At 37.3% G+C, this 27,070-nt stretch overlaps 2 protein-coding genes across 3 annotated transcripts in view; both read right to left on the reverse strand.

The window, feature by feature from the left end:
• kcnj21 (potassium inwardly rectifying channel subfamily J member 21) overlaps window positions 1-949 on the reverse strand; it is a 45,371-nt gene extending 44,422 nt beyond the window's left edge. Inside the window, exons 1-2 of the mRNA XM_051864718.1 lie at window positions 842-949; window positions 439-581 (exon numbers count right to left, since the gene is read on the reverse strand). The gene's annotated coding sequence lies outside the window, so the exon portion shown is untranslated. The remainder of the gene's footprint in view (window positions 1-438; window positions 582-841) is intronic.
• A 14,326-nt stretch (window positions 950-15,275) lies between these two features.
• ppox (protoporphyrinogen oxidase) lies at window positions 15,276-26,644 on the reverse strand. 2 transcript variants are annotated; one of them, XM_051864710.1, is made up of 14 exons: window positions 26,504-26,644; window positions 25,768-25,876; window positions 25,197-25,331; window positions 24,449-24,564; window positions 24,245-24,377; window positions 23,951-24,095; window positions 21,977-22,170; window positions 21,755-21,818; window positions 21,326-21,444; window positions 20,595-20,708; window positions 18,902-19,051; window positions 16,928-16,970; window positions 16,711-16,838; window positions 15,276-16,622 (listed from the first exon to the last, which is right to left on the reverse strand). In XM_051864710.1, the coding sequence occupies exons 2-14, from the start codon at window positions 25,852-25,854 to the stop codon at window positions 16,593-16,595; spliced, it is 1,458 nt and encodes a 485-aa protein (XP_051720670.1). In that variant the 5' UTR covers window positions 25,855-25,876; window positions 26,504-26,644; the 3' UTR covers window positions 15,276-16,592. The 2 variants fall into 2 exon arrangements, with proteins under 2 accessions (XP_051720670.1, XP_051720671.1); XM_051864711.1 differs by lacking the exons at window positions 25,768-25,876; window positions 26,504-26,644 and having other exon boundaries at window positions 25,226-25,331.
• Window positions 26,645-27,070: the final 426 nt, after the last annotated feature.

Genomic DNA, 27,070 nt, shown 5'->3' on the forward strand with positions numbered 1-27,070 from the left:
TGCACTGCACACCCTACCAGCACAGCCTTCAAGCACGAGAGATCAGTGATTAAATGTCTATTTGTGTAAACGCGTGTCTCTCCCTGCAGTGTGTGTGTGTGCAGAGGAAACAGAATCATCAGTTTGTTTTTCCAGAAATTGGTTGCTCTGGTTGAGACGCACACTCTCCTCAGGTTTGTGTGAATATGTGTGTGTCGGATAAACTGAGTGAATCTATATGCATTCATTGAGGGGTATGTAGTTTTTTTCTAAAAAAAAAATCAATCCTTTTTCAGCATAAACAAGCCAGATAAACCATATTTCTATATTTCTCCATATATCATTGACAGACAGACAGACAGACAGATAGATAGATAGATAGATAGATAGATAGATAGATAGATAGAACAGCTTGACCATTTTGGTTCTTTAATTAAAGATAATTTTGGGATAGTTTACCTTCAGTTCTGTGGTTTACTCAGCAATCAATCCTAAAGCTGGCTCCTTCAATGCTGAAATGTCACTCAAAATCGCTTTCCAGTACACACATTTGGCTGAATGTGTACAGGATGTGCCAGTCCTCTCTTCTGACCACCAGAGACCTGACAGTGATAAGAAGCATTTAATAATAGGGAACTTAAGTGGGTCTATATTAGGTTTAATCACTTTTCATTGCTGAATCTCAATCATTATGAATCCGTAAGCTGTTTTTCATATTGTGCTTAATTCTGCAATATTCCCCTGTTAAGTAAAAATTGCATGTTGCCATAGTTTAGCAGTTAGCATCCCCTCTTTTACACAAGCATTACACAAGTATTTCCTGTTAACGTACTATTGTCTGGTAATAAAAAAGATATACTACCGGTCGAAAGTTTGGAATAATTACGATTTTTTTTAAAGGTAGAGTAGGCTAGGCAATTCAGAGTCTAGCAATAGCAAGTTAGCTTTGAAAGCATTAGATCCCACCATAGACTTTATATAGAGAAAGACGGTGCACTCCTATAAATAATTATGAATGGGAGAAAGTGCAACGCGCAATATGGCGAAATAACTCCCGCCTTCTAAATAAGAGCCAATCGCCGATTGGTAAATTGGCACTCTGATACTTTTTGGGCAACAGCCACTAGATGGCGCTCCGGTAGCACGGCCGCCATTATGGGGTGAAAATCTACTAACTGGACCATAGAATCCTTCACATCTTACGCACCAAAAATTGCGAATTTCACTGCCAAATCAGAAGCGCAAAAGAACATTTTTCAAAATAAATCATCAGTAAATTTTATGGCATCTACAGTAAATGTTGTATTGTCTTATATATGTTTTATTTTACCAGTTGTGGAATCCAACCATTCAACCATCTGAGGTAACGTAGTTAGCCTACTTTATTGAGTATTTCCATTTTATGCAACTTTACACATTTATTAATAGTAAATTAATAATTAATACATTTAAGATCATCATGTTTGCAGCGAACAATATAGATCAGACCTAGTGGAGTAATAGTAATAATAGTATCACTCCACTAGGTCTGAATTGAATATATATATTGTACGTTTTAATGGATCACGCTACAACGATCTTGTAATACATGATGCATTCCTGTGTCCGTTATCGCATAATTCCCACTTTTGGACACTTTTGCTTTAACGGACATTAGACAAAACTTCAAAATCAAGCTGTTATATTCATATATTTATTGTTCAACATTCCCATTTCATATGCTGGCATTAATTCAGTGTTTATAATGCTAATACTAGATCTTTTAAAGAATTTTAACCCAAACTGACTGGGTTTCTAGAGAGCAAAGGTTTTGTGAAAAAAAGTGGAAGCACAAAGTGCGTAAAATAAACTGTTAAAAGGATTTGATGATTAGTGATAGTATTTTATTCGGTGTTATCATCATTCAAGTCTGATTTCAGCTTTAATGTACGTTTTTTTTTTTTTTTTTTTTTTTTTTTTTAACAAAGCAGCTGATATTGCCATAGAAACTAGTGGACTGCCGAGTCGCTTTCACCACAAAATGGCGGAAACGCAGGGTTGCTGCTGGGCGCCGGTGTTGCAACGGAACGTTCTATTGAGTGTCGCTTCCTGTTAGTGTATATTCTTTGGTTCCAGTCAGACGCGAACTTCCTATGGAGACGAGGACTTACAACTGCATGCGCATTAGCTTGATCCAGCCTGAAAAATGCCGTTTTTTATCATGATTTGAGCGTTTTTAGAAACAAAATTTGAGACAGTTGTAGTAAGATTTGATTGGTGATTTAAATGTGAAATTTAATTGAAAGTTTGGCGAAGAGCTTTTGAGAATTTGATGTTTCCTCATTCAAAGAGATGCACTTGCATGTCTGAGAGGCATTTCAAAGATGGCCGCCAAGTGAAATGACTTGTCTTAAAGGGACTTTGGTCCCACCCTCCCTTCAGAGTGTTCTCCAAAGTAACACCTTCAAAACACATGAACATGCAGAGTCTGCAAAGCGTCACGAGAGACGGCGCTAAATTACCTCATATCTCAAAGCACATAACATTACAATAATAATGAACGTAAACAACTTAGAGCACTGACTTGTAGGCCTACCACCTGACTGCTGCAGATTAATTTCTGCATTGATAGTGTTGTCATAGAAACGCTGAGGATGTGAACTGCTCCGAGTAGAACATCACAGGTTACCATCTCGTAATTAGTTATGGCGTGAACGTAGCATAAGCTTGTTGCTTTTGGTCAGGAGGAACTGTAAAAGGTGGCTGATGTTTGTTTTTGGTGCTTGGTGAGTATCTACAACACTGCATAGCCTCATGAAACGCACTGATGAAGTGTGAAGTCTATTTTTTGGTTCTGAGACTTCCAAGATATACGTATAACAAGTAAAACTAAAAATGTTTATGAAAAACCCTACCTTTAAAAGTTTTTTAAAGTCTCCTTACAAAATATAACAAACATATGTAATATTTAAATATTTTATTTTATATATTTTCATTTAAATAAGAACATAAATATATATAAAATAAATAAATACTAAAAGTTTATAAAATATTTTACATAATATATATGAAAAAAAATGTATATATTTTGTTTAAAACACATTTAAAAAATATGTATTCATATATATATGTGTGTGTGTGTGTGTGTGTGCGTGTATGTATAAAATTAAAAGTGTATGTTTTATATAAAAAAATACATTTGTAATATTTTATTTAAATATGATTGTATATATAAAATAAAAATATATAAGGTATATATATAAAACCTTCTAACACAGTCTTGATTTTCTCCAGAAATAAAGCAGAATTTGTACATGGCCTCAGTTGGAAAGGGTCACCGCATCTCGAGGAGTCACTCTAACGCTGCAGTCTTCACTTGAGTTTGCAGGACAGGTGTACGACAGGTGATGAGTGACAGTACTTCTAATTGGGCCAAGCACAGCCACTTCCTCACCTATCCACACAATTCTGCTCCACCATTCCAATTAATATCCACGTCTATCAGTCACAATTCAGACAGGAGATGAGAACGGAAGGGGCAAATATAGCAATTATTACAGACCAATCAGTTTCAGGGATTGAAAAATTCAGTCCCTGCCAGAAAGAAACGGGGTGAGGGGCTGGGGACAGTTACCGATGATCATGTATTCATTATGGGAGATGTCCCAAAGCCTATGAGCTCCATTAATATTTTAGTTAGTCCACCGCACAAGAGCGTAGGCAAGAGAGAACGAGATTTATCTGCTGTCATAAACTGATCTGAAGCACAACCCCCACTCTGCAAAACAGTATAACTTTCTGATTAATTAAACTCCTGTGGATTATGAATATGGTGAGCCTGACTATGCTGCCTACCGAAGTGTGGGGTTTAATGTCCTCTGCAGCTTTGCAGATAATTGCATTCGCAGGCAATAAGTCTTTGTTAATATGTTGGGGAACATGGAACAAAACACTGGTACAATAAGATAGAGGTCCATTATTGCACAAAGCCGAGGAGCGGCGAGTTGTAGGAGGAGAGCAGCAGTTCATGAACGACAGCAGACCCGAGGGCTTTCCTTCTTGAATTTGCCGTGCTGATTGAACATTTAAAACCAGCGCCTCAAAACCACATGAAAACTAAAGCTCCTCCTGAGACCCTATCTCGCTGTATGAATTTCAAACAGGCATAACTACGCCTCCTGCTTTAATTATGGAACAATTTGGAGGCCTTTTAGCATCGACAGCAGTAAATGAAGCACTTTTACGCACTGTGCAATCAAGCCTGCTGTCATTTCTCCCCTATATTTTTCATCATCTTCTTCTAATGAGGCATCGGGGGAGGATTATCTGGTGTCTCTGTCTATCCGCCTCATTGGTCGACCGCACTCCAGCTGACCAGAGGTCACACTCGGATGCTTCGTTCTGGTGTAAGGAAGACCACGTTGTGACAAGCAATAGGGGCAACAGGAGACCGCAGAGACTGCTGATGGACAGTTCGGGCTCCAGGGGAACTCCTTCATGTGTAATGAACCTGCAATGGCACAATGACAGTTGCCAGATTAAATGACTGTGTATCATGGGAGGAAAAGAACAGCTTAAACGAAAGCAACACCTTGAGAGTATTATCATGAAATATTTTCATGCAGGGGGAAATACACTGTAAAAAAAATTGTATCTGGGGCTGTAGTAGAAATTTCCTATCTTAATTCTTGACCAATTGGCTTCTTTTTTTCTAACTGAAATGAACAAACAGATAGGATGGGATATACAGCCCCTGGTCCTAAAATAATTTACTTATTTGCATACTAAGTTCTGAAAAGTTACGACGCTCAAAGTGCAATGCAAAAGGAGATATTTTCTTTTAAAGAATTCGCTGTTTAAGGACTACAACGAGCTTCTTCCCGGGTTAGTGACATCACTAACCCTAAAATTTACATAAACCCTGCCCCCAAGAACACGCAACAAAGGGGGTGAGGCCATGTTGGGCTGCTTTAGAAAAGAGGAAGAGTTGTTGTAGTAGAGTGTTGTTAACATGCCGTCTTTTTACGCCGGACTGCTTCACAAACGACAGTCAATTCAATGCTGGATTTGCACTAAAGGTTAACATGAGTTGAATCAACTCCACGGCAACTACTTAAATTAATCAACTAACCATTCAGAAATGTCCAGTTGCACTTCTTCCTGAGTCTCTCCATCAGTGTCCGACTCCAGTTTGAACAATGTAAGGCTGAACACCGTTACTGACAATCGTATTTTGGCTGCGTGAGATTCTCCAGCTTTGTTGTTGTTGAGCAACCGAAGCGCAAGCTCTACCTTCTTCTGGAAAGCAGCCAGGAGCAGCAGCTCATTTGCATTTAAAGGGACACACACAAAAACGGCATGTTTTTGGTCACACCCAGGGTCAAATTTGACAAGCTATAATAAATGATCTGTTGGGTATTTTGAGCTGAAACTTCACAGACACATTCTGGAGACACCAAAGACTTATATTACATCTTGTAAAAGGGGCATTATAGGTCTCCTTTAAGTTCAAATAGGCCTACACTGAAACCATGGTTTTTAATTTTAAACTATGCCAACCTGACATTTAAGTTCAGTCAAGACTAAAATAATAATAATAAAAAAAAAAACAGGTGGACCTAAAATAATAGGTTCTCAATGCATTTTCATCCTGCAAGGCCTGAACTAGCAATACAATGAAGATATGGTACATAAATGTGTTTATATCTGAATCATAAATGGCTCTGTTCTAAAATCTTGTGAGCTACCTAATTAGACATCGGCCTTCTAATGTGAAATACTCCATAATGTAATGTAATTTTTTTTTTTTTTTTTTTTTATTTTGCCATTCATTTTTGCTATTGAAAGAAATGAGCATATTTATAATCATCTGTTTGGCCAAGCTGGCGTTCAGCTGGCTCTTTCAGCCTGCACAGCTAACAAATGTCCAAAACTGCTCTAAAACCAGCAAACCAGACCAGCTGGACTTAGAATCCTCTTCTGTGGCTCATCTGAGAATCTATCCAACAATAAATGCTGAGAACATAGCAATCAATCCTTGAAAAAGAGCTTGTCACTGGGTTATAAACAATCAGCAGTTCAGAGGCTGATGTCTTTTTGTTTGGTAATGAAAGATGATTTTCTCTCTCTAAATCACATGGGGAAGAAAATCATTTTATCATCTTTGTACGTAGCTCCTGATGCGTGAATTTATTATGAAGGTAAATCATCTGTTTGTCAAATGCTCTTTGGTGCAGCGATGACACTAAATCAATACATTTATACTGTTGATGTGAGGTGAAGTGTCAATAATGAATAGCTCGCAAAGGCATTTAAAGTGCCCCTATTATGGATTTTTGAAAATTACCTTTCATGTAGTGTGTAACATAGTTCTAAGTGAATTAAAACATCCTACAAAGTTTTAAATCTGAAAGTGCACCGTATATAAAGTTATTGTCTCTCAAAAGTAAGAGTCGACTCTAAGTCAATTAAACGAGTCGTTTTGTAAAACTAATCCCAAGCCATTTCGTTGTGGCGTACTTTTGTTGTGTTCCCGTCATTTTACTGACGACTACTTCTCAAACCTCAGGGAGTTCAACCAGTCTTTGGTTCAACACAGGATTCACAAAACACTTTGGATCAGTGCCCAGTTTATTTAGACCAGCTTGGTCCTCTGAATCTCAACCTGTAAGTATGATTAATAATAATGTTTATATTTTCTAGCGATTGTTCAAAATTTGTAGTTTTGTATGTTATGTTCTGTAATGTACACCCTAGTCTGTCTCCTGCTAACTCTCATTTCTGTAGTTCTGCTATTCAGATGTGGGTCCAATATTGTCTAAAAATGTGTCGATTAATGCTGCTTGTCTGTCTTATTACTTGGAGTAATGATCAAGGATGGAGCACGACTTTTGTTTACAAAGTGTAATGCATTATCAGCTATTCACCTTTGTGCTCGGCTAACGTGGAAGTTTACAACATACAAAACAAACATTTTTTTTCCTCTGCGTTTTTATTAAGAGTATGGAGCTCTATCTGTATTGTAATAGGACGTTAACATGCTAGTTTGCGCTAACTGGTTTAAGTATTCTCTCTGTAAACAGTAAACACTCATTGTAATGTCAAACAATGATATAGCCATTTTTCTTTGTTAATAGTTATGGCAAAAAAGTCTCTGTACACATCTGGTCTAAATGTTTATCTTATGTTAGAGGTTTTCAGCTTCGCTTGGCATTCTGATACAGTTTCCACAGATGCACCTACATTAAGTATAACAGTGACGCTGCTATCATGTCTTACACATAAAGCAAACTAAGGTGACACTTACCATATAGAAACGTCGTACTCCAGTTGTGAACGCGAATCAGTTTCTGGTTGATCGACTACTTTAGACGTTTCATCGTCGGGCTCGGGCTCGAATTGATACGGTAAAGTCAATGCCATCTTTTCTGTCCATACATTGTATACAGTGTCTTGCGAATTGATAGCTGTCACTCAGTTATGGGAATGGGCGTTTCGTTTCCGGGACGCGGTGTGCGCAGTAGCCGTTGAAAAACATATTTATTCATATTTAACGGCTCTGAGACCAACCACAAAGGATTGGGCCAGCTGACCAATCAGATCAGTGTAGGCTCACGGAAAGGAGCGGTTTAGAAAGACTGATTCTTCAAACTGCTTCTAACGAATCGTTTACGAATCGTTGAGAACTGAGGTAAAAATCAAATGTATAATATGAGAAAACGAAAGAGTTTTTTGACCTTGCATGCATGTAAACCTGTTGTAGGAGACTCCTAAAACAATATTAGGAACCTTAAAGGGATAGTTCACCCAAAAATGAAAATTTGATGTTTATCTGCTTACCCCCAGGGCATCCAAGATGTAGGTGACTTTGTTTCTTCAGTAGAACAAAAATGATGATTTTTAACTCCAACCGTTGCAGTCTGTCAGTCGTATAATGCATGTCAATGGGAACACAATCTATGAGAGTAAAAAAAAACATGCACAGAAAAATCCAAATTAAACCCTATGGCTCGTGACGACACATTGATGTCCTAAGACACGAAACGAGTTTGTGCGAGGAAACCGAACAATATTTATATCATTTTTTACCTCTAATACACCACTATGTCCAACTGCCTTGAGCACACGCACGGCATCCGGTGCGTGAGGTGTGTACGCGCTCTGGCCTAGTTTAAAGGATTAGTCCACTTTCAAATAAAATTTTCCTGATAATTTACTCACCCCCATGTCATCCAAGATGTTCATGTCTTTCTTTCTTTGGTCGAAAAGAAATGAAGGTTTTTGATGAAAACATTACAGGATTATTCTCCTAATAGTGGACTTATAGTGGTCTCTCCAAACGGTTGAAGGTCAAAATTACAGTTTCAGTGCAGCTTCAAAGGGCTTTAAATGATACCAGATGAGGATTAAGGGTCTTATCCAGCGAAACGATCGGTCATTTTCTTGAAAAATACAATTGTATATGCTTTATAAACGAATGCGGCGCCAGTTCCGTTTTTTCCGTAAGTAGAATAGGGAAGGCATAGGACATACAGCGTAAGCTTTTTGAAGAATACGGAAAGCGGAAGCACGTGCAAGGCGATCATTTGTGTTTATAAAGCATATACATTTGTATTTTTTAGGAAAATGGCCGATCGTTTCGCTAGATAAGACCCTTAATCCTCATCTGGTATCATTTAAAGCCCTTTGAAGCTGCACTGAAACTGTAATTTTGACCTTCAACCGTTTGGAGAGACCATTGAAGTCCACTATAAGGAGAATAATCCTATAATGTTTTCTTCAAAAACCTTAATTTCTTTTCGACTGAAGAAAGAAAGACATGAACATCTTGGATGACATGGGGGTGAGTAAATTATCAGGAAAATTTTATTTGAAAGTGGACTAATCCTTTACACTACGCCAGAGCACGTACACACCTCACGCACCGGATGCCGTGCATGCGCTCAAGGCAGTTGGACATAGTGGTGCATTAGAGGTAAAAAATGATATAAATATTGTTCGGTTTCTCACACAAACCGATCGTTTCGTGTCTTAGGACATCAATGTGTCGTCACGAGCCACAGGGTTTAATTTGGATTTGTCTGTGCATGTTTTTTTGACTCTTATAGATGGAGTTACCATTGACAAGTATTATACGACTGACAGACCGCAACGGTTGGAGTTAAAAATCATCATTTGTGTTCTACTGAAGAAACAAAGTCACCTACATCTTGGAAGCCCATGGGGGTAAGCAGATAAACATCAAATTTTTGGGTGAACTATCCCTTTAAAAAAAAGCATAATAGGGGCACTTTAAATTTAGTTAAAATGAAAATGTAAAGACACTTAAAATGATGTAGAAAGATGTGCATGTAGCATTTTACTTAAAATGATCAAGCTTGAGTTGGCCCACTATACTATATGTTTCCGCCACTGTATAAAACATTAAAAAAAGGTAGGCTAATTGCGAATTTTGCGAATTCTCACTTTTTTTCCTCGCAATTGCAAGTTTGAAGGAAGGAAAATTTGAAGGAAAAAAATTAAAATTGTGAGATGTGAACTTAAAAAAACAAAAAAAACCCCCCAAAAAAACAGCAATTACCGTTTTAATTCCGCTTTTTTTTTTATTCCGTGCTGGAAACAAGCTTCCATCGCCCACAGATAGTTTATGATTTGAGTGATACTTAAAATCAACATGAACATGACTGGTTTACAACCAATCTAACTGATGTAATTTGAAATTTTTCTAAGTGAAACAAGATATTCAATGAAAAAGTAGGATGGGACTTGATCCTCCATTAGGAATTGATTGGATCAGAGAATAGTGTTTTACACACCTGAAAGGTGGGGAGGGGAAGAAGTAGAATTAAGTAAATAGGGTCATTCCATGCTGACATTTTCAGTGTTGATAAATGTCAAACATGTAAAAGGGACCTTTTAGAAATGGAAGAATGAAAAACATGTGGATTTTAATCAAATTTGCATTTTAATTGACTACAGATTCAGTGACAAACATGCCAGCTCTTCATTTTATAAAATATGTGGGGGTAGTAAACAGAACAGATATCTATGGTGGAATAAAAAAGAGAAATAAGGACACAGGGATGCATACAAGTCTCTAAAAAAGGGAGAACACCAGTGGGAAGGATAATAAACAACAGAGATGAATGAAACCCTCTGGTGCCCAGACAGGTGGAAATAACAGAGGATTGAGCTGAATGAGAATAAAGAAAATCATCTTTTTTAAAGTATCAAGGCCATTTGCCACACACTCAGACTGTGATGCTTTATAAATCTTGAGATGCAGAGCGGTTTGTTTGTTTTTCTTAAGGTATATGAGATAATGGGATTTCATGGGATATAATATAACAAATAAAAGCACTGAAGCGTATAGAGAGATTTAGTACTGGACATAATCAGATGCTGCTCAACAAGCAGGTTTGCGTTATGACATCACTGTTTACCTGCATGCAAAAAACAAGATGCAACTTTATTTAGGACAGTATTCAAAATCCTGCCTTTCTCGATGTGCTTTTATAAGCTTAAAAAGAATCATCTTACTGGCTGTTCCAGTGGATTTGTCATTATTATGCAAAGCGCTCCTGACTATTGACTTAAAAGAGCATGTCAAAACACAAACAAGTCTTAATTATAATATATTATACTAAGAACATGAAACTGAAGCCAAATGGTATCTTAGAGACGTGGGGTATTTAGTGACCCAGATTGAGCATGAAATATATTCAGACGGCAGGAGAATTTCAGAGTCCACCAAACAGCTTTTATGATTATAATTATATGCCATTTGGATTATGATTTTCATACATTAGAAGCTCTTCATGAGTCGCTCTGTCAACAGAAGGAGCATGCTGCGGCCTCGTGGAATGACATTAATGGAGAAAAAGACAATTGATCCCATTTCTCAACAGTGCTATCCCTCTGACTCCACTCATGTGTGAGTAACAGTGATCATGCATATGAAGAACATGGAGGTGGAGAGCTGAAGATACTCACAGACAGTGAGAAGAGTCACATATTGCTGTCCAGGGGCCAGTTGCATAAACATAGCCTTTGTGTTAAAGGATTAGTTCATTTTCAAATGAAAATTAGCCCAAGCTTTACTCACCCTCAAGCCATCTGGTGTATATGACTCTCTTCTTTCTGATCTGAGAAATATTAATGAATATCCTGACGCATCCAAGCTTTATAATGGCAGTAAATGGGGGACACTAGTATGAGCTGAAAAAAGTGCCTCCATCTACATCCATCCATCATAAACGTGTACTCCACACGGCTCTGGGGGTTAATAAAGGCTTTCTGAAGTGAAAAGATGCGTTTGTGTAAAAAAAAAAATCCATATTTAACAAGTTATGAAGTAAAATATCCAGCCTCCGCCAGACCGTCTTGCGTATTCAACGTACGAAGAAAGTGTAAAACTCTTGAAGTTCAAAAAGCTTACGCTACGTCCTACGCCTTCCCTATTCAACTTACGGAAAAAGTGTAACTGATGCAACGCCAGTTTACACTTTCTTTGTACGCCTTTATTAACCCCCCGGAGCTGTGTGGAGTACACGTTTATGATGGATGGATGTAGATGGAAGCACTTTCTTCAGCTCATACTAGTGACCCCCATTCACTGCCATAATAAAGCTTGGATGCGTCAGGATATTTATTACTATCTCCGATTGTTTTCATCAGAAAGAAGAGAGTCATATACACCTAGGATGGCTTGAGGGTGAGTAAAGCTTGGGCTAATTTTCATTTGAAAGTGAACTAATCCTTTAAGACTGTGTTTTAATATGACCAACTTACCGTTAGTCAAGGGGCAAGAATCATTCATACTTTTGTGTATCAAATTAGACTAATCTACATTTTTATGTAACTGACTTGAAAACGTTATGAACAATTTATGCAACCGGCCACAGATTGTTCCATAAAGAATCTGTGCATGCATAACTTCAAAAGCGCTGCAGATTTCCACAGAGCAGAGCTGTTTGTTTGTAGTCCTAAAACATGAAAGAGAATTAGCATATTCGAGCTTCCCTTGGGAAATTTCCAATGGTGGTTATGGATTTCTGAGTAAATTAAGTAGGTAATATTACTTGTAGAACAAAAGGTGAAAGTCTCTTTCAAAAATTAAAGAGTCATACCTCAAATGTGGGTCTGTGGAAAGCCTCTGTTTTTACAAGTCTTTGATAAGTTAAAGACAATTTAAATCATTACTCCATTCTTCAGTAGCTGAACAAAAGTTGTAGTAATATGCATAATATTACACAGACATACACAGCTATTTATCAAATGAATAAATAGGCATGAAATATAGATTTGAGTTTAATTATTATACAATAAATTTAATAAATTCAAAATTGTTACACTGAAAGATATTAAAATCACAATTATGAGAAATGAAATTGCTACTGAGATTTAAAGTCACATTGGGTAATATAAAGTAACAATTATGAGAAATAAAGTCACACTGGATAATAAGATCATATTAAAGGTAGGGTAGGCAATTGCGGAGAGGCTAGCAATAGCAAACTAGCTTTGAAAGCATACAATCCCACCCTCCCTTCAGAGCGTCTCCAAAGCCACGCCTCCTTCAAAACACATGAACACGCACAGCAGAGTCTGCAAAGTGTCACGAGAGACGGCGTTAAATTACCTCATGTCTCAAGCCACAATATTACAATAATAATGAAAGTAAACAACTTACTTGTACCACCTGACTGCTGCAGATTGATTTCGGCGTTGATAGTGTTGACAGAAACGCACAATCCAAGTCCAAGGACGTAAACGTCACGGGTTGCCATCTTGTTATTACAGTTCCGATATGGAGTGAACGCAGCATAAGCTTGTTGTTTTGGTTCAGGAGGAACTGTGAAAGGCAGGCAGCTGCTGTTTGTCTGTGGCAATCCGTGACTGTCTACAAATCTGTATAGCCTTATGGAACTGAGCGAGCATGGTGCATGGAGGAAATACATATGTTGACAGGCAGATAGGACATCGTATCATTGCATTTGGACTGAACGCAATGATTGGACGAACATTTTTTGGTCCTGAGACTTCCACAGAAGACATATGTACAGGGATGCACATAACTTTTTTGGTCTGGTTCTCAAGGGAGCACCTGGAGATGTTGCTTGGTACTCACACTTTGCTCTCCTCACTATCTTCTTTTCTCTTGAACATGGTAGATGATGATAATGACGTTTTTTTTTTTGTTTTTTTTACTAGCATTAATGACACAAACAGCAAGAATATTAGGCTGCTGTCACTTTAAGACAGAACGCACGCATGGACTGAATTTACTGACACACATCCGGTTTCTTTCTCAACTGTTCGCTATTGACATAACCGAGAGAATACTTGCCGCACGCAAGTACAATTTTGTGTGTACGTGCCCCTTCAAGTGAAAGTAAACGCGAAAGAGGAATCAATTCGGTGTTCCAGCGCTGTCTGAAAAGCGCCTCTCTCGCTCTGCATGTGCGCGCTTCAGGTGTGGCACAGATAACAGCTCGCGAGTCCCGATTTTCACCTCTTCTTCCGCTTTTAAAATCGCTTGAATGTGTTAATTGGCGAGACAAAACACGTCCAAATGATAAACTTTCACTCCATGATGGTTAAACTTAGCAGTTAATCCGCGAATCACATGTGCCAAACCATTGGACCTTATCTGTACGGTTCACGGATTAACTGCGATCCGTTGCACCCCTAATAATTAAAGAACACACTTATCATCTTGATTGCTATCTTACCAGAGATGGAGAAACATCCTACTCCAGTAAGTAAATGTGTCCCTGTGAACCGGTCCCCAAAAATGTTAGTACTCAAAAGCGCTTCCTTCCACGTTTTCTGGTGCGCATCGTTTATTTTTACTACGCATGCGCACCACTTATTGTGCACCCCTGCGTATGTACATGTTTTAATATTTAGACCACTTCTATGATTGATTGCTATCAGGATGTGAAGAGAGTTTCAACCAGTATAACAAAAAGTGATTATAAAACAAATTGCCCACCCTACCTTTAAATGAGAATTATAAGAAACAAGTTGCAATTGTGAGATATAGCAGAAAAGTGCTTGTGATATTAAAGTAATTAAACTGGCACAGCTATGTATAAAAACTGCATTTGGCTATTTTTGGGCTACTTTTGACTGGCCATTGGACTGCTTTTGTTGCACAGACCTGGCAACCCTGCTATAGAGAATCAAGTATTCCAGAGAGCTTGTAAGTATTGGTAGACTCTGCATCTGTGCATCTCCTTCAAGGTGAACAAAACCAGTATAAAATTGTCTTAAGTGGCCCAGAAATAAAATAGAAGGACATAACAGCTCACAGCAAAACTGATGCCAGGCTGATTCTGTCAGGAGTTCAGCAGAGGACGGCTGCCAACAGCTCCCGAAGGAATTATAAAAGAGATTCCTTCACACATCAAATGACTGTCGAGCAATGCCAATGTGTCTCTTTCATGCTGTTCTGTATTCTCTTTTACGGCCATATGTTTTCTTTCCCACCGTTTTAGACAACCATATGCTGTTCTTTTTTTTTTATTATTATTTAAATTAAGGTACTGGCGGGAAGCGTGGGCATGAAATACAACAATGATAACAGAACTGCAGATATTTGGATCACTGGCTTGGCTCTCCTCCACATATACAAGAAGAACTTTCATGATATAGAATTATTAATCAGATTTTTATATTTCCTGAAACAAGGTGGTGTTTGGCCACGCAAAACTTACCGCCAGAGTGTTGCTAAGATTTATTGAGTGTTTTTGGCACGTTGCTATGTGGTATTCTGGTCCCTGCATATGGCTTGGGTTGTACAGTGTAAACCTATGAGATTTTTTATTGTAAATCTAATAGAAAAGTAATAGCACACCTCACTTCAACAAGTACTGGCATTCAAAATTGTGGCAATGTGAGCCAGACAGGACAGGAAAACACTTAAAATGTGCAAATTACAATACCAATGAGGAACAATACATTTCAAGGTTGCTGGCAGGCACAGTGTTTTTTGTCTGTGTTTGACAGTGTGCCTTCTGTCAAATAACTTTCCAGCTGAGCTGTCAACAGACCCAGAGGTGGAAACAACAGAAGCATGTCATTGTGAACAATAATATTTCAAAGTGAACTTATCATTTGTCAGATAATGGTTTCAGGGGGTGTGCTTGTGTAATTTGCACATTAAATATTTCATTTTTGCTCTGTGTTTTATTAACGTAAACTCCTGTTTAGCTGCAGGCCTCTTCGCTTTAAACTGTACTGGCACCACTGAATTGACTGAATTCATTGAATTGAGTTGAATTCACTTCTGCCCATTGAACAGTTTAACAACATTACACGCAACAAACCAAACACATTTATTTATCATACTCAAGATAATCGCATAAAAATACATTATCATTTATTGAGCGGTTGTCATAACAAATTAGAGGTTTTTCATGGAATTATTGTTGTTACATACTACACAATTCACAGACATACTCTTTAGTCACATTCACACCTAAGGCTGAAATCGACAATCAGTCTCCATTGCATGTGGATCCATATTGTGACAATGCAATATAAAATTGCATTCATTGATGTCTCACAAGTACTGCATGTAAAAGGCAAAAAGGCACACCTGTGCATTTCCGTGATAAAACATTATTGCTCTGTGACACATTAAGAGAAATGGTTTGCAAAGCATCTGTGTGTGAAACAAATGTCTCTCAAGCACCCATTAAAAGTCTGCTTCTCTGAGTAATAGTATACTTAGAATTTTTTGCCCTTTGAAAGTCAATGACAATGCAGATGGTCACAGCCATTTCCAATCTGCTGCTTGGCTCAAATGCAAAATATAAGTTGTAAATTTGCCATTGAAGCCACTTTAGTGTAATGGTATAAAATGTTCAGTGCAAAATGTTTTTAGTGCCCCCTGATTTAAATGGCACTTCATCTCAGCCTGTCCTATCATACCTTTCAGACAAATGGAAGAAATGGGTGAAAATTTACTATATTTTGAACACTTGAGGCCATTTTTGATAGTTGCTGAGGTGACGTGAACGTAGGACAACGTGACCTTTCCTAATGGCAAGCGTGATAAACAGAAGTTCTGGATGAGATACTAGTAGCAATTGACAATTTCCCAGCCCAAGATGTCAAAAACTGATGAAACTGAATGATCAAAAGATATTATACTCCTCATCCATGTTCAATTTCACCACAGATGAACATAAAAAAATACATTTAATTCATGTGCCACATGGGGACAGTCAAGTTCTACAATCATTTGACTGATATTACTGATAAAGTACATTATTTGATGGCTCATTCACAGCAGAAAAACATTTTAAATCTTGCTTTTCAGTAGAAAATATCTAAACCTGCTTAAAACAACATTTACTTAAATCGCATCAAGAAAATAAAAGTTTATTCTTCTCAAGCCAGCTGCTTTTTTCTTGTTTTAAACTTAAATAAGAATTTAACAAAGCTAATGGAGTATAAAATTATAAACTTAACTCTGAACAGTTTTTGCTTCTCAAGTCAATGTATCTTCTTTTGATGAAATTTAGATATTTCTATTTTACTGTAAAACAAGATAAATTATATTACATTTACAAACAATTGGATGTACTCTTGATTTCCATCCTGGGTTCAAGTAAAGCATGTTTTTATGTTAGTGTGAATTTTTCAGATCCTTCCTAGGAAACACAAAAATGCCTATCAAAATGTAAAATCTTCAATAAAAGCATCTCACTCTTGTCAAAATCGGGTTAGTGTAAGTCATACTTTTCCAACGAGACCCTCAGCTGCAGTCCGCCCTCTAAATATCACATCATTGACAGAGACACCATCGTAGGAAGCTCCCGCCAGTGTAAGGGGCAGATTGTGGTTGCTGATGTATTGCCTCATCTTTTCTGAAAACAAGAAACGGGCACACACAACCCTCATTTACATGACTCGGGGAACGGATAGTGGAATGAGTTTGGGTGATTAATAAACTTACCAAGTCGTTTCCAGTGTCCTAAATGATACTGCGGAATGCAGTTCTGAAAAAGAATCACATAGATAAAATGATTTAATAACAGGAATGACAGTAGAAAAAACTACACAAAAGAAATGACATTCATTGATCTAAAAATCATCTTCTAGATGAGATTCCAGATAAAGTAGCAGTCTGAATATCTCTTGTCTTTGTGAGAGTGTATAAGGGTAATTAAACTGTTCAAAAGACATCGAGACAATGTAGCATGAAAAAAGTTGAGTGTGGGCGCAATAAGGTGGAAATTTTCATCTTGCTCTATGACCATATAATTAAGAATAAGTCAGTCAGAAGTGAAGTAGAGCAGCTAGTTGCTCCTCTTGCCCCGCAACGACAGACTGTCATCTCCGGCCTGAAAACGAGTGACCCTCTCGGAGCCCTCCTGCCATAGCAGCGCTCGCTTCTGTCCTGCTCACTGAACTCCCAGAAGCACAGAGAGAGATGGAGGGCAGAAGTAATGTTTAAAGAAATGGACCATCTGCCTTGATTTATGTCAGAACAGAACCCCAGAGAGGCGACTGAGGGCATCTGGTGGCTGTGAGCACCATAAAGCTAATGCTATGCATGGCTGACTCAAAGCAGAGCTTGAATAGTAAAAAATCTTTTGGCCTTTCTTCAAATGAATGTGAATTAATGGGGCCATATTCTACATTTTTGTAGCAATTAAATTTTTCTTACCAGATGCATACCAGTTCAACCAAAAACAGTCTAAATTAGATTTACATTACCATTTTATACCCTTTCTCTGACCCTACCATTTCTCTAAGAAAAGTACACTGGCTATTTTTTGTCGCTATTTTAGACTTAAATGCATAAATGTTTTGTTATGAATGTTTCAACACCATTATGTAATGAACTGTCCTTACTTCAAAAGAGCAAGACAAGTTTTGTTTTCCATGTGTTCCTTAGAACAGTAGAAGTAGAAGTAGAAGTAGACAGACTGAAATAGTAAATGATCTTTAAACTAATTATATTGTATATTATAATGACGATTAATTGCATCCAAAATAAAAGTTTGTTTACATAATATATGTGTGTGTACTATGTATATTTATTATGTATATATAAATACACACCCATGCATGTATATATTTAACAATATATTTATATATGAAATATTTATATATAATATAAATAATATATAAACATAAATATATAAATATACATGTATACATGTAAATATTTCTTAAATAATTGCATGTGTATGTATTTATACACAGTATACATAATAAATATACACAGTACACACATATTATGTAAACAATATATAAAATATATATATTTTACACAAAACACAAAGAACTTTTTTTATTATTATTTATTAGACACAGACATACAGTCAAACCAAAATTATTCAGACCTTTTTGGTATATTTTTACTAGTGGGTGCAGGACACTATAGTTCATTTATGTAAGTGAGGATAGCAAAATAAAGTGAACTGTGACATACCCAAAACTTCTTCATACAGTGGACTACCAGTGCAATTGTTAAAAATTTGGGACCAAAAATTATTACACTTGTATACATTTTGATCTGACCATGTTTTGCTTAAGTGTTATCTGACATAATTAAGATTAATTTTTTCTGACACAGTTTAACTCTGAGATCTTGTCATATTTTATTACCATTTTTTTAAACTAAATGTTTTAAACTTAAACTAAATGAAATGTTCAAGGTGTCTGAATAAATTTTGGTTTGACTGTATTACACGGTTTCATTAAAAGCAATAACCAACTCAATGCTATATTTATATAAATATTTACATTTATATTTAATTTTTTTTTTATTTCATATTTGCCTCCATTTTATAATAGCTATAAGCTACTCATATAGCTTTCACCAAGGCAATTGGGGCTTTATACACTTTGCACAGAAGACCCCTTACCTGTGGTAAAAATCACTGTAATGCACAGCTTCAATGGCTTATTACAGTCTCACCTTGAGTAAAGCAACAAAGCTCCATACAGGTTGTGAGGTTACGCCCAGGTGAGAGGTCACAGCCTGGGTGGCTCGATCCAACAGCGTCTGCTTCGTCACTAAATCAGGACTACCAAACGTCTGCTCAAACCACGCTCCCCCCATCATCACCTTCACGCAAACACACACACACACACACACACACACACACACAAACAGCTAGAACACTGAGCTGGAGTAATTACACTAGAAAATAACATCATTCACAGAAATGGCTTCTGTGATGATAACAGCTGGAATTGTCCTCATAACATCCACTCACGGGACTGATCTGGCAACCGGAGGGAGTTACATTATGTTATTCAGGATGCCAACACTGCTCAAAGCATATTTCAGCTCCTCTAATGGCACTCAGATCCTGTAAGTTTCTGGCCTCTCGACTATATAGATGTTTTCAAGCACAGGAAAAACAACATGTTCTGAGCAAAGGACATCTAACTAATAAATTAATAATGATTTAAGTGGGGGAGAAATGAATAATGCAATAGCATTTTTGTTGTGAGTACCACAAGCACTGAAAGCTATTTTTATTACCGCATGTAATATGTTCCTGATAGGGGACGGGAGAATTCCTGACAGAGACTCAGGTCCTGTTTATACCTGGTATTAAGATGTGTTTCGGTCGATCGGATCAGAAGTAGACGAGGGAGACATATTCCCGTTTACACCTGGTGTTTTAATCCACTCTTTTGTCCACTTTCAACCACTTCTGTCCTGATTTCTTCGAGGGGAGGGTCTATGGGCAGGTAAATGTATGGTTTTTTTCAGATTTTTCGATCTGATGGATGAAATAAGCTCACGAAAAAGTGGTCAAAAGTGGACAAGCTCAAAACGTTTTGGGTGTAAACAGGGCCTCACAAATTGCTGTTCAAATCGGTTCAGAGCCGATCAGACCTTCAGGTTATCAGGTTCATTTCCTATACCGTCAAATATTCACCAATGTGTCTTTAAAGTTTTTTATGGTGTTTCTTCATTTAATTTTTCTTCATCTTCAAGAGTTATTTTAATTTTGCCAGATTTCTGTTTTCTAGCCTTGTCCCCACTTGAATGTTCAAACTTCAATTTTATAATAAAAATATGATAAAATATTTTATAATACAAATTCTTTACAAAAAGTCAATCAAAGCCACACAAAAATCAGATTTTCAACTTGTGTAATATTCATATGTATGATGTACAATATACACCACCGTTCAAAGTTTTTTTTTTTTTTATGTTTTTGAAAGAAGCCTTTTATGCTCAGCAAGCTGCATTTATTTGATCAAAAATACAAAAAATATACATATACATATATATATATATTGTGAAATGTGATCACAATTTACAATCAGTAAGCCAGTCTTCAGTGTCACATGATCCTTCAGAAATCAAAAAGGCTCAAGAAAGGTTTCTTATTAATATAAATGTTGAAAACAGTTGGGCTGCTTAATATTTTTGTGTAAATCGTGATACATATTTTCAGGATTCTTTAATGAACAAAATACCAAAAAACAGCATTTACTTGCAATAGAAATCTTTGGTAACAATGTAAAAGTCTTTACTGTCACTTTTGACCAAATTAATGTGTCCTTGCTGAATAAAAGCACTAAAAAAAAAAAAAAATTCTTACTGAGCCCAAACCTTTAAATGTTAGTATATGAGAGGTCAGTCTCACCGTCAGCCTAGTGGTGGGTTTTCCACTCTGATTGTGTTGTGGAAAGGGAACAGAGTCGTACACCACCCCTAACAGACCTGGATCTTCTGAAGAAGGCACCAAATGTCCAAAGCCCTGAAATATTCAGAGCATGTGCACATATACATACACACTCATTATTAATAATGCCAACACAAACATAAAACGCTTTGATGCTTGTACAGTGCAGTTGGGAAGGATCTTCCAGGCAATGAGAAAATGAACTGAACAAAACAAGCAGACTTGAGCATTTAATGGTCTAGGGCAGTGGTTCCCAAACTGGGGTACTCGAGGTGACAGAGGGGGTACATAAACAAATGAGTTTTACCATTCGTTTAATTCTGCCCTACCTTAAAATAACAAAAACTGAGCATACATTTCAAACAGGCAAATTCTGATTCTAATGTACAAATAGGAAAATGGTAGTGCCATAAAAGTTCAAATACATGACATCCACTCAAATTACCTCATTTTTTGCGGTCAAAACTGATTGGGGGATATTGTCCCTTCATGGAAAAGGTTTGACTGCAACCTAAGTGGAAGTGAGGGGGTACGCAGAAGGATGTTAAATGCCTCAGAGAGTACGACACACTAAAAAGTTTGGGAACCACTGGTCTAGGGGTCTACACTCTGGTCGCTTTTCAATCATTGGTTAAGCAATGAGAGTGTTCTCCCTTTTTCTCTCTATTCAGAATCACTGAGTGAAGACTTACAGTAACAGGAAGGATGAAGCCTTCATATTCCAAATTCACCACGGCAACGGTTACTGCAGTGATGGATCGCAGCTGTTCCGACAGGGGATGAGCAGCAGGGGGCAGCACAGATGCCAAAGCTGGTGAACATGTAGAAATTGTTTTAAATAAACACTTTCAATAAATTGACTAAGTAGAGCACAGTGTGTGCATCTACAGTGCCACACCAAAATAAATCACATTTTACATGAGGTGTAAGCTTGCAGTCTGAATTTAACGTGAGAAAATTCACAATAATGTCAACATTTCTATTCAGCTTTTCAGTTTCAACCAATCTAACGAATCATGCACTAAATGAACTCACTAAATTAAACTTAAAATGAAGCAAAAATTGTTGTGTACCAGAATAGGAAACATTTCACTACTGTGTGCATTGATAAGTGCATTTACCTGATGCAGGCAGGGTAGAAATAACATGATCAGCTTTCAAAGAAGCCCCATCATCTAGTTTGATCTGTTATATAAAAATATAAGAAAACAAAATGTCTTAAAAACAAGAACACGCTCAGTAATAACTGATGGATTACAAGACAGAGAGTCAGACCATCTTAGCTGAATGTCAAAATATGTTAAGTAGTGAATAAGATGCTTCATGTTGGGCCATCATCTCACCTCCCAGCCTCCCCCGTAAATGTTCAGACTCTTCACTTTCGCATGATGATGAATCTCCACTTGCTCTCGCATCCTCAGCTTGTCCACCAAGGCTTCTGGAAGTGTCTGCATGCCTCTCTTTAGAGACCACTGGGTCCAGGACTCTTTAGACGCTCTCTTTGCCAAGTCTGAAGGGACTACTTTAGGACCAACTCCTTACATAATATTAATAAAAACAAACATTATTCAGTAACCCCTTCTATGAAATTTGTACATATTAAGCATTATAAAAGGTCTTTTAATGCCTTTATAATACACATCAAAATCCATTAAATATAACATATATTTATACACACACACACTTTTCCCAACAATTTAAAAAATGTGTTACAGTGCATTACGCTTTGTAAAGGTGTGTGTGTGTGTGTACATATATTATATTATATTATATTATAATTTTGTAAGTTTGCCCAATTACAAAGAAACGAGGAGTCTATAATTTTTATGGTGGGTTTATTTTAATGGATAGAGACAGAATATCAACCAAAACATACAGAAAAAACACATTATATAAAAGGTAATAAATTGATTTGCATTTGATCAAGTGAAATAAGTAATTGATCCCCTACCAACCAGCAAGAATTCTGCCTGTTTATGTGCACATGTTGAACACAGATTAGTCCTATCACTTTAACAAAGTACTCCTAATGTCAGCTTGTTGTGTGTATAAAAAACACCTGTCCAATAAATCTGTCTCTTCCATTCAAACCTCTTCATGGGTAACCACCATGGGCAAGACCAAAGAGCTGTCAAAGGATGTCAGAGACAAGATTGTAGACCTGCACAAGGCTGAAATGGGCTACAAGACCATCAGCAAGAAGCTTGGTGAGAAGGAGACAACTGTTGGTGTGATTATTTGGAAATGGAAGAAATACAAAATAACCATCAATCGCCCTCGGTCTGGAGCTCCACCACATGGGGTAAGAATGATGATGACAAAGGTGAGGGATCAGCCCAGAACTACAAGGGAGGAGCTTGTAAATGATCTCAAGGCAGTTGGGACCACAGTCACCAAGAAAACCATTGGAAACACACTACGCCGCAATGGACTGAAAGCCTGCAGTGCTCGCAAGGTCCCCCTGCTCAAAAAGGCACATGTACAGGCCCGTCTGAAGTTGCCAGTGAACATCTAAATGATTCAGAGAAGGCTTGGGAGAAAGTGCTGTGGTCAGAAGAGACCCAAATTGAGCTCTCTGGCATCAAGTCAACTTGCCATGTTTGGAGGGAGAGAAATGCTGACTATGACCCCAAGAACACCATCCCTACAGTCAAGCATGGAGGTGGAAACATTATGCTTTGGGGCTGTTTCTCTGCTAAGGGTACAGGAGGACTTTACCGCATTGAGGGGCTGCTGATAGACGGGGCCATATGTTTCATAAAATCTTGGACGAGAACCCCCTTCCCTCAGCCAGAACACTGAAGATGGGTCGTGGATGGGTCTTCCAGCATGACAATGACCCAAAACATCCCGCCAAGGCAACAAAGAAGTGGCTCAAGAAGAAGCACATTAAGGTCATGGAGTGGCCTAGCCAGTCCCCAGACCTTAATCCTATAGAAAAGCTGAAACTTCGAGTTGCCAAGCGACAGACAAGAAACCTTAAAGATTTAGAGAGGATCTGTAAAGAGGAGTGTACCAAAATCCCTCCTGAGATAAGTGCAAATCTGGTGACCAACTACAAGAAACGTCTTACCTCTGTGCTTGCCAAAAAGGTTGTCTCCACCAAGTACTAAGTTATGTTTTGCTTGGGGATCAAATACTTATTTCACTCACTGAAATGCAAATCAATTTATAACCTTTATATAATGTGTTTTTGGTTGATATTCTGTCTAACAAAATCATTAGGGGATAAAAGCCCGATTTGCAACAATTTTAACATGCATGATGGTGGCATATTGAAAAGAAAGAAGAAAACCTACAGCTCCTACAGCTTTTACCTGAACCCATCAGCATGCCCAGCAAGATGGAGCCCCGAGACCTCTCTGCTTCATAAAGAGGTGGAAAGCAGGACCGTACACTCAACTGTCTGCTGTCTCCAGCAAAAACTCCTCTACACAGGCTGTCTATGGCTATATCTGCCAACTGCATAGAGAGAGAGACAAATCAGTTTCAAATTCTCTCCTGTCGCTACACATTTAACACTGATTTGCCGTGGCAGCAAAGCATGTTGTACAGGACAAGAACAAGATGGATTGTTTACCAGGTCATTGTGCCTGTATGCTTGTTCTCACCTCAGAACCCAGTCGTCTGGACACAAACGCATGCACGGATTCGTCCTCCTCTTTCCCTTTACTGACCAGTATCTCCTTCATAACACTCTGAATTATGGGACGAGAGAAAGGAGGGATGGTTCGGAGAACGCCACTAGAAGAAAGGAGAACAAGATGAGAAATATTCATATAGGTAACTGTATGCATGCTGGACTTTTTTCTCACCCAGGTCCTGATGGCATCTTGTGCAGCTGTCCCTTCACATACAAGAAGCGGTTCTTAGACGCCACATGATCCTTCGTAATTGGCAGGAGTTCAGACTCAAGACCCAACTCAGAGACCTGCACAAGAAAACAATAATTAGAACAGTGTTTCTCCTCCATAAATATGAGCATTAATCTGTAATCTGTTTATTATAAACTAATAAAAAAAACAAATAACGAAATGACTAAAAATTTTATTTAAATTAACATGAAAACTAAAAATATAAAAATAAAAGCTCATCCAAAATACGAATAAAACTATACTAAAAATAAAATAAATACTGCTTAGGACAAAAGCATCTGCTAAACGACTAAATATAAATGTATGGTCGCCCTCTTGTGGCCATGCAAAGGAACAATAACATTGGCCAAGACAGACATTATCTTTGCCATAAAAATGACACAATTCTTAGTTCTGACTCAATTCTTGCATTTGCTAAATAATACTTTATTATTATTATTATAAATAAATGTAACTATTTATTCCCATTTTATAAAAGAAATAAGTAATGAGAGGTTGTGAGTAACAGTAATTTTTTAGGTACAACACAATAATTGATCTTACATACCAATTATAATATCAGAGATTACATGCATGTGATCATGTGAATTGAAATAACTAAATTAAATGACTATGTAAATGTGTGTCAATCAACCTTCACATGGCTTTACATAGATTTCTCCATGTACATAAATTCACACATGTATACCATATTCAAAGTGTTCCGGCCGACAGCACCTGCAGGTCGCACCCCTCGTGGTCCGTGCTCGAACACCGCTCCGTCTTCCCTCCGTGTGGAGCTCAACCAACCCCCACATCTCCCAGATTCCTCCAGCAGCACGATCTACATCAGCAGAGGTGGCACAGCGGTTACAGTAAATTTGCTATTATTTTGATTTAAATGTGTGCTGACATTCATATTGAATGTACCAATGAAATCAGATATATTGAATCTAAACATCACATTAAAAACAGTTTTAGCAGCAATGACCGTCATTGCTTCGTCAATGATCACAAGCGGTCTAGTTCTCTGAAAATTCAGCTTTGCATCACAGGAATAAATTACATTTTAAAATATATTGAAATAGAAAACAGTTATTTCACATTTTAATAATATTTCACAATATTATTCAATTTATTATTGACAATATATGGTTTTTGCAGCCACAAGAGACTCCTTTCAAAACATTTAAAATATCTTGCCGACCCCAAACTTCTGAACATTAGTGTATATATAGATTGGCTAAAGATTTTATGGAAATTATCTACTGATATTGTACCTTGGAAACATTAGGACTCTTGCTCAGATGATGACAGGCCGACAGACCCCCAATCCCCCCACCAAGCACTGCTACGATCTTCTGCATTCAGCTCCAGACACTTCAACACCTGCAACAAGACAGACCAAAGTCATAGCCTACCGAAAAAATGAATCCTGTACTTTTATAATTTAAGAATAAAAACAAAAACATTAAAATTGAGGCACTTTCAGCCATTGGTCATATTGGACTGAATGCATCTCTGACAGTTGAAAGATAAAGAAGGGGTTTCAACACTGGCATGGGGCCCTACACTGCCATGAGTAGAGGTCTGATGGGAGTAACAGGGTGGTGGCCCCTGATATGGTGATTTATCATGTTCAAACAAAAGAGGGAAGTAAAAATGAGCCCTCCAATACTAACTGGCTGTTATCTGTTCAACTGGTCAGAGTTGAACTTAATCCTTACATAAATATGTATACCGAGTCTCATTATAAAACAGATATACACCAAAACATCCTGAAAATAATAATTATTTCTTGTAGCTATTTAGAAGAAAGCGACATTATATTAAAAATGAATAACAATGTTTGCAGACTTTCTAACATGCTTTACTTGCCTTTGCTGACATTTTTTCTCTGTCAAGCAAAGGCAAGTAAAGACAGAATTTGTAAACGTTTGCCTAAAACCCTGAATGACTACTAAATTAAATACGAATTATATTCATAATAAAAAAGTGGGTAAAATCACTTCTTACCTGCATACAATTGTGTAACTTGGAAAGCTCGGCTTATGCAGTTACATAGTACCTCAGGTAGTCTCGCGTAGTAATGACGCATCAAGCCAACGGCAACAGTGATGGAAAAGTGTTTTTCAAAATAAAAGTGTTTTAAGATAAGTGTTTCAAAATAAAAGCCCCATCCCATTTCTGCACTTGCTGTATATACTTAACCACTAGATGACAAAAGAGACCACGCCATTTTCTTACGATAATAATCGTTTCCAGTTAAAATGACTGCCATAGATATGTAACATCTTTGTTATGTCTAACCCAAAGGGCTATATATATATATAATTTATTATATTTATTATTTTTTGATTTTAGGGAGAAATGTGATCTAGGCATGTATAGTCTTATGTAGATTTTAGAGGATTTTATTATTAAAAATATACCTTGTATCTTCTTTAATTATTGCTAATTTTTTATAGATTTTTTAAAATCAAAGCTTTGCAGAAACTTTGCTGCTTTTAACTTATTTATTATTATTCTTTTATAATTTATTTCACTGTCAGCAAATACTATTGTCGCACAGTAGGCAAATAA

Source organism: Ctenopharyngodon idella, chromosome 16 (genome assembly GCF_019924925.1).
Source record: "Ctenopharyngodon idella isolate HZGC_01 chromosome 16, HZGC01, whole genome shotgun sequence".
NCBI classification, from domain to species: domain Eukaryota; kingdom Metazoa; phylum Chordata; class Actinopteri; order Cypriniformes; family Xenocyprididae; genus Ctenopharyngodon; species Ctenopharyngodon idella.

Coding starts and splice junctions, on each gene's coding strand:
- ppox (XM_051864710.1), bottom strand. CDS start 25,854: ATGCAGAAGATCGTAGCAGTGCTTGGTGGGGGGATTGGGGGTCTGTCG. Junction 21,819..21,976: donor TTTACGGGGGAGGCTGGGAG/GTGAGATGATGG, acceptor TTTATATAACAG/ATCAAACTAGATGATGGGGC. Junction 19,052..20,594: donor AACCCACCACTAGGCTGACG/GTGAGACTGACC, acceptor GTTTGCGTGAAG/GTGATGATGGGGGGAGCGTG.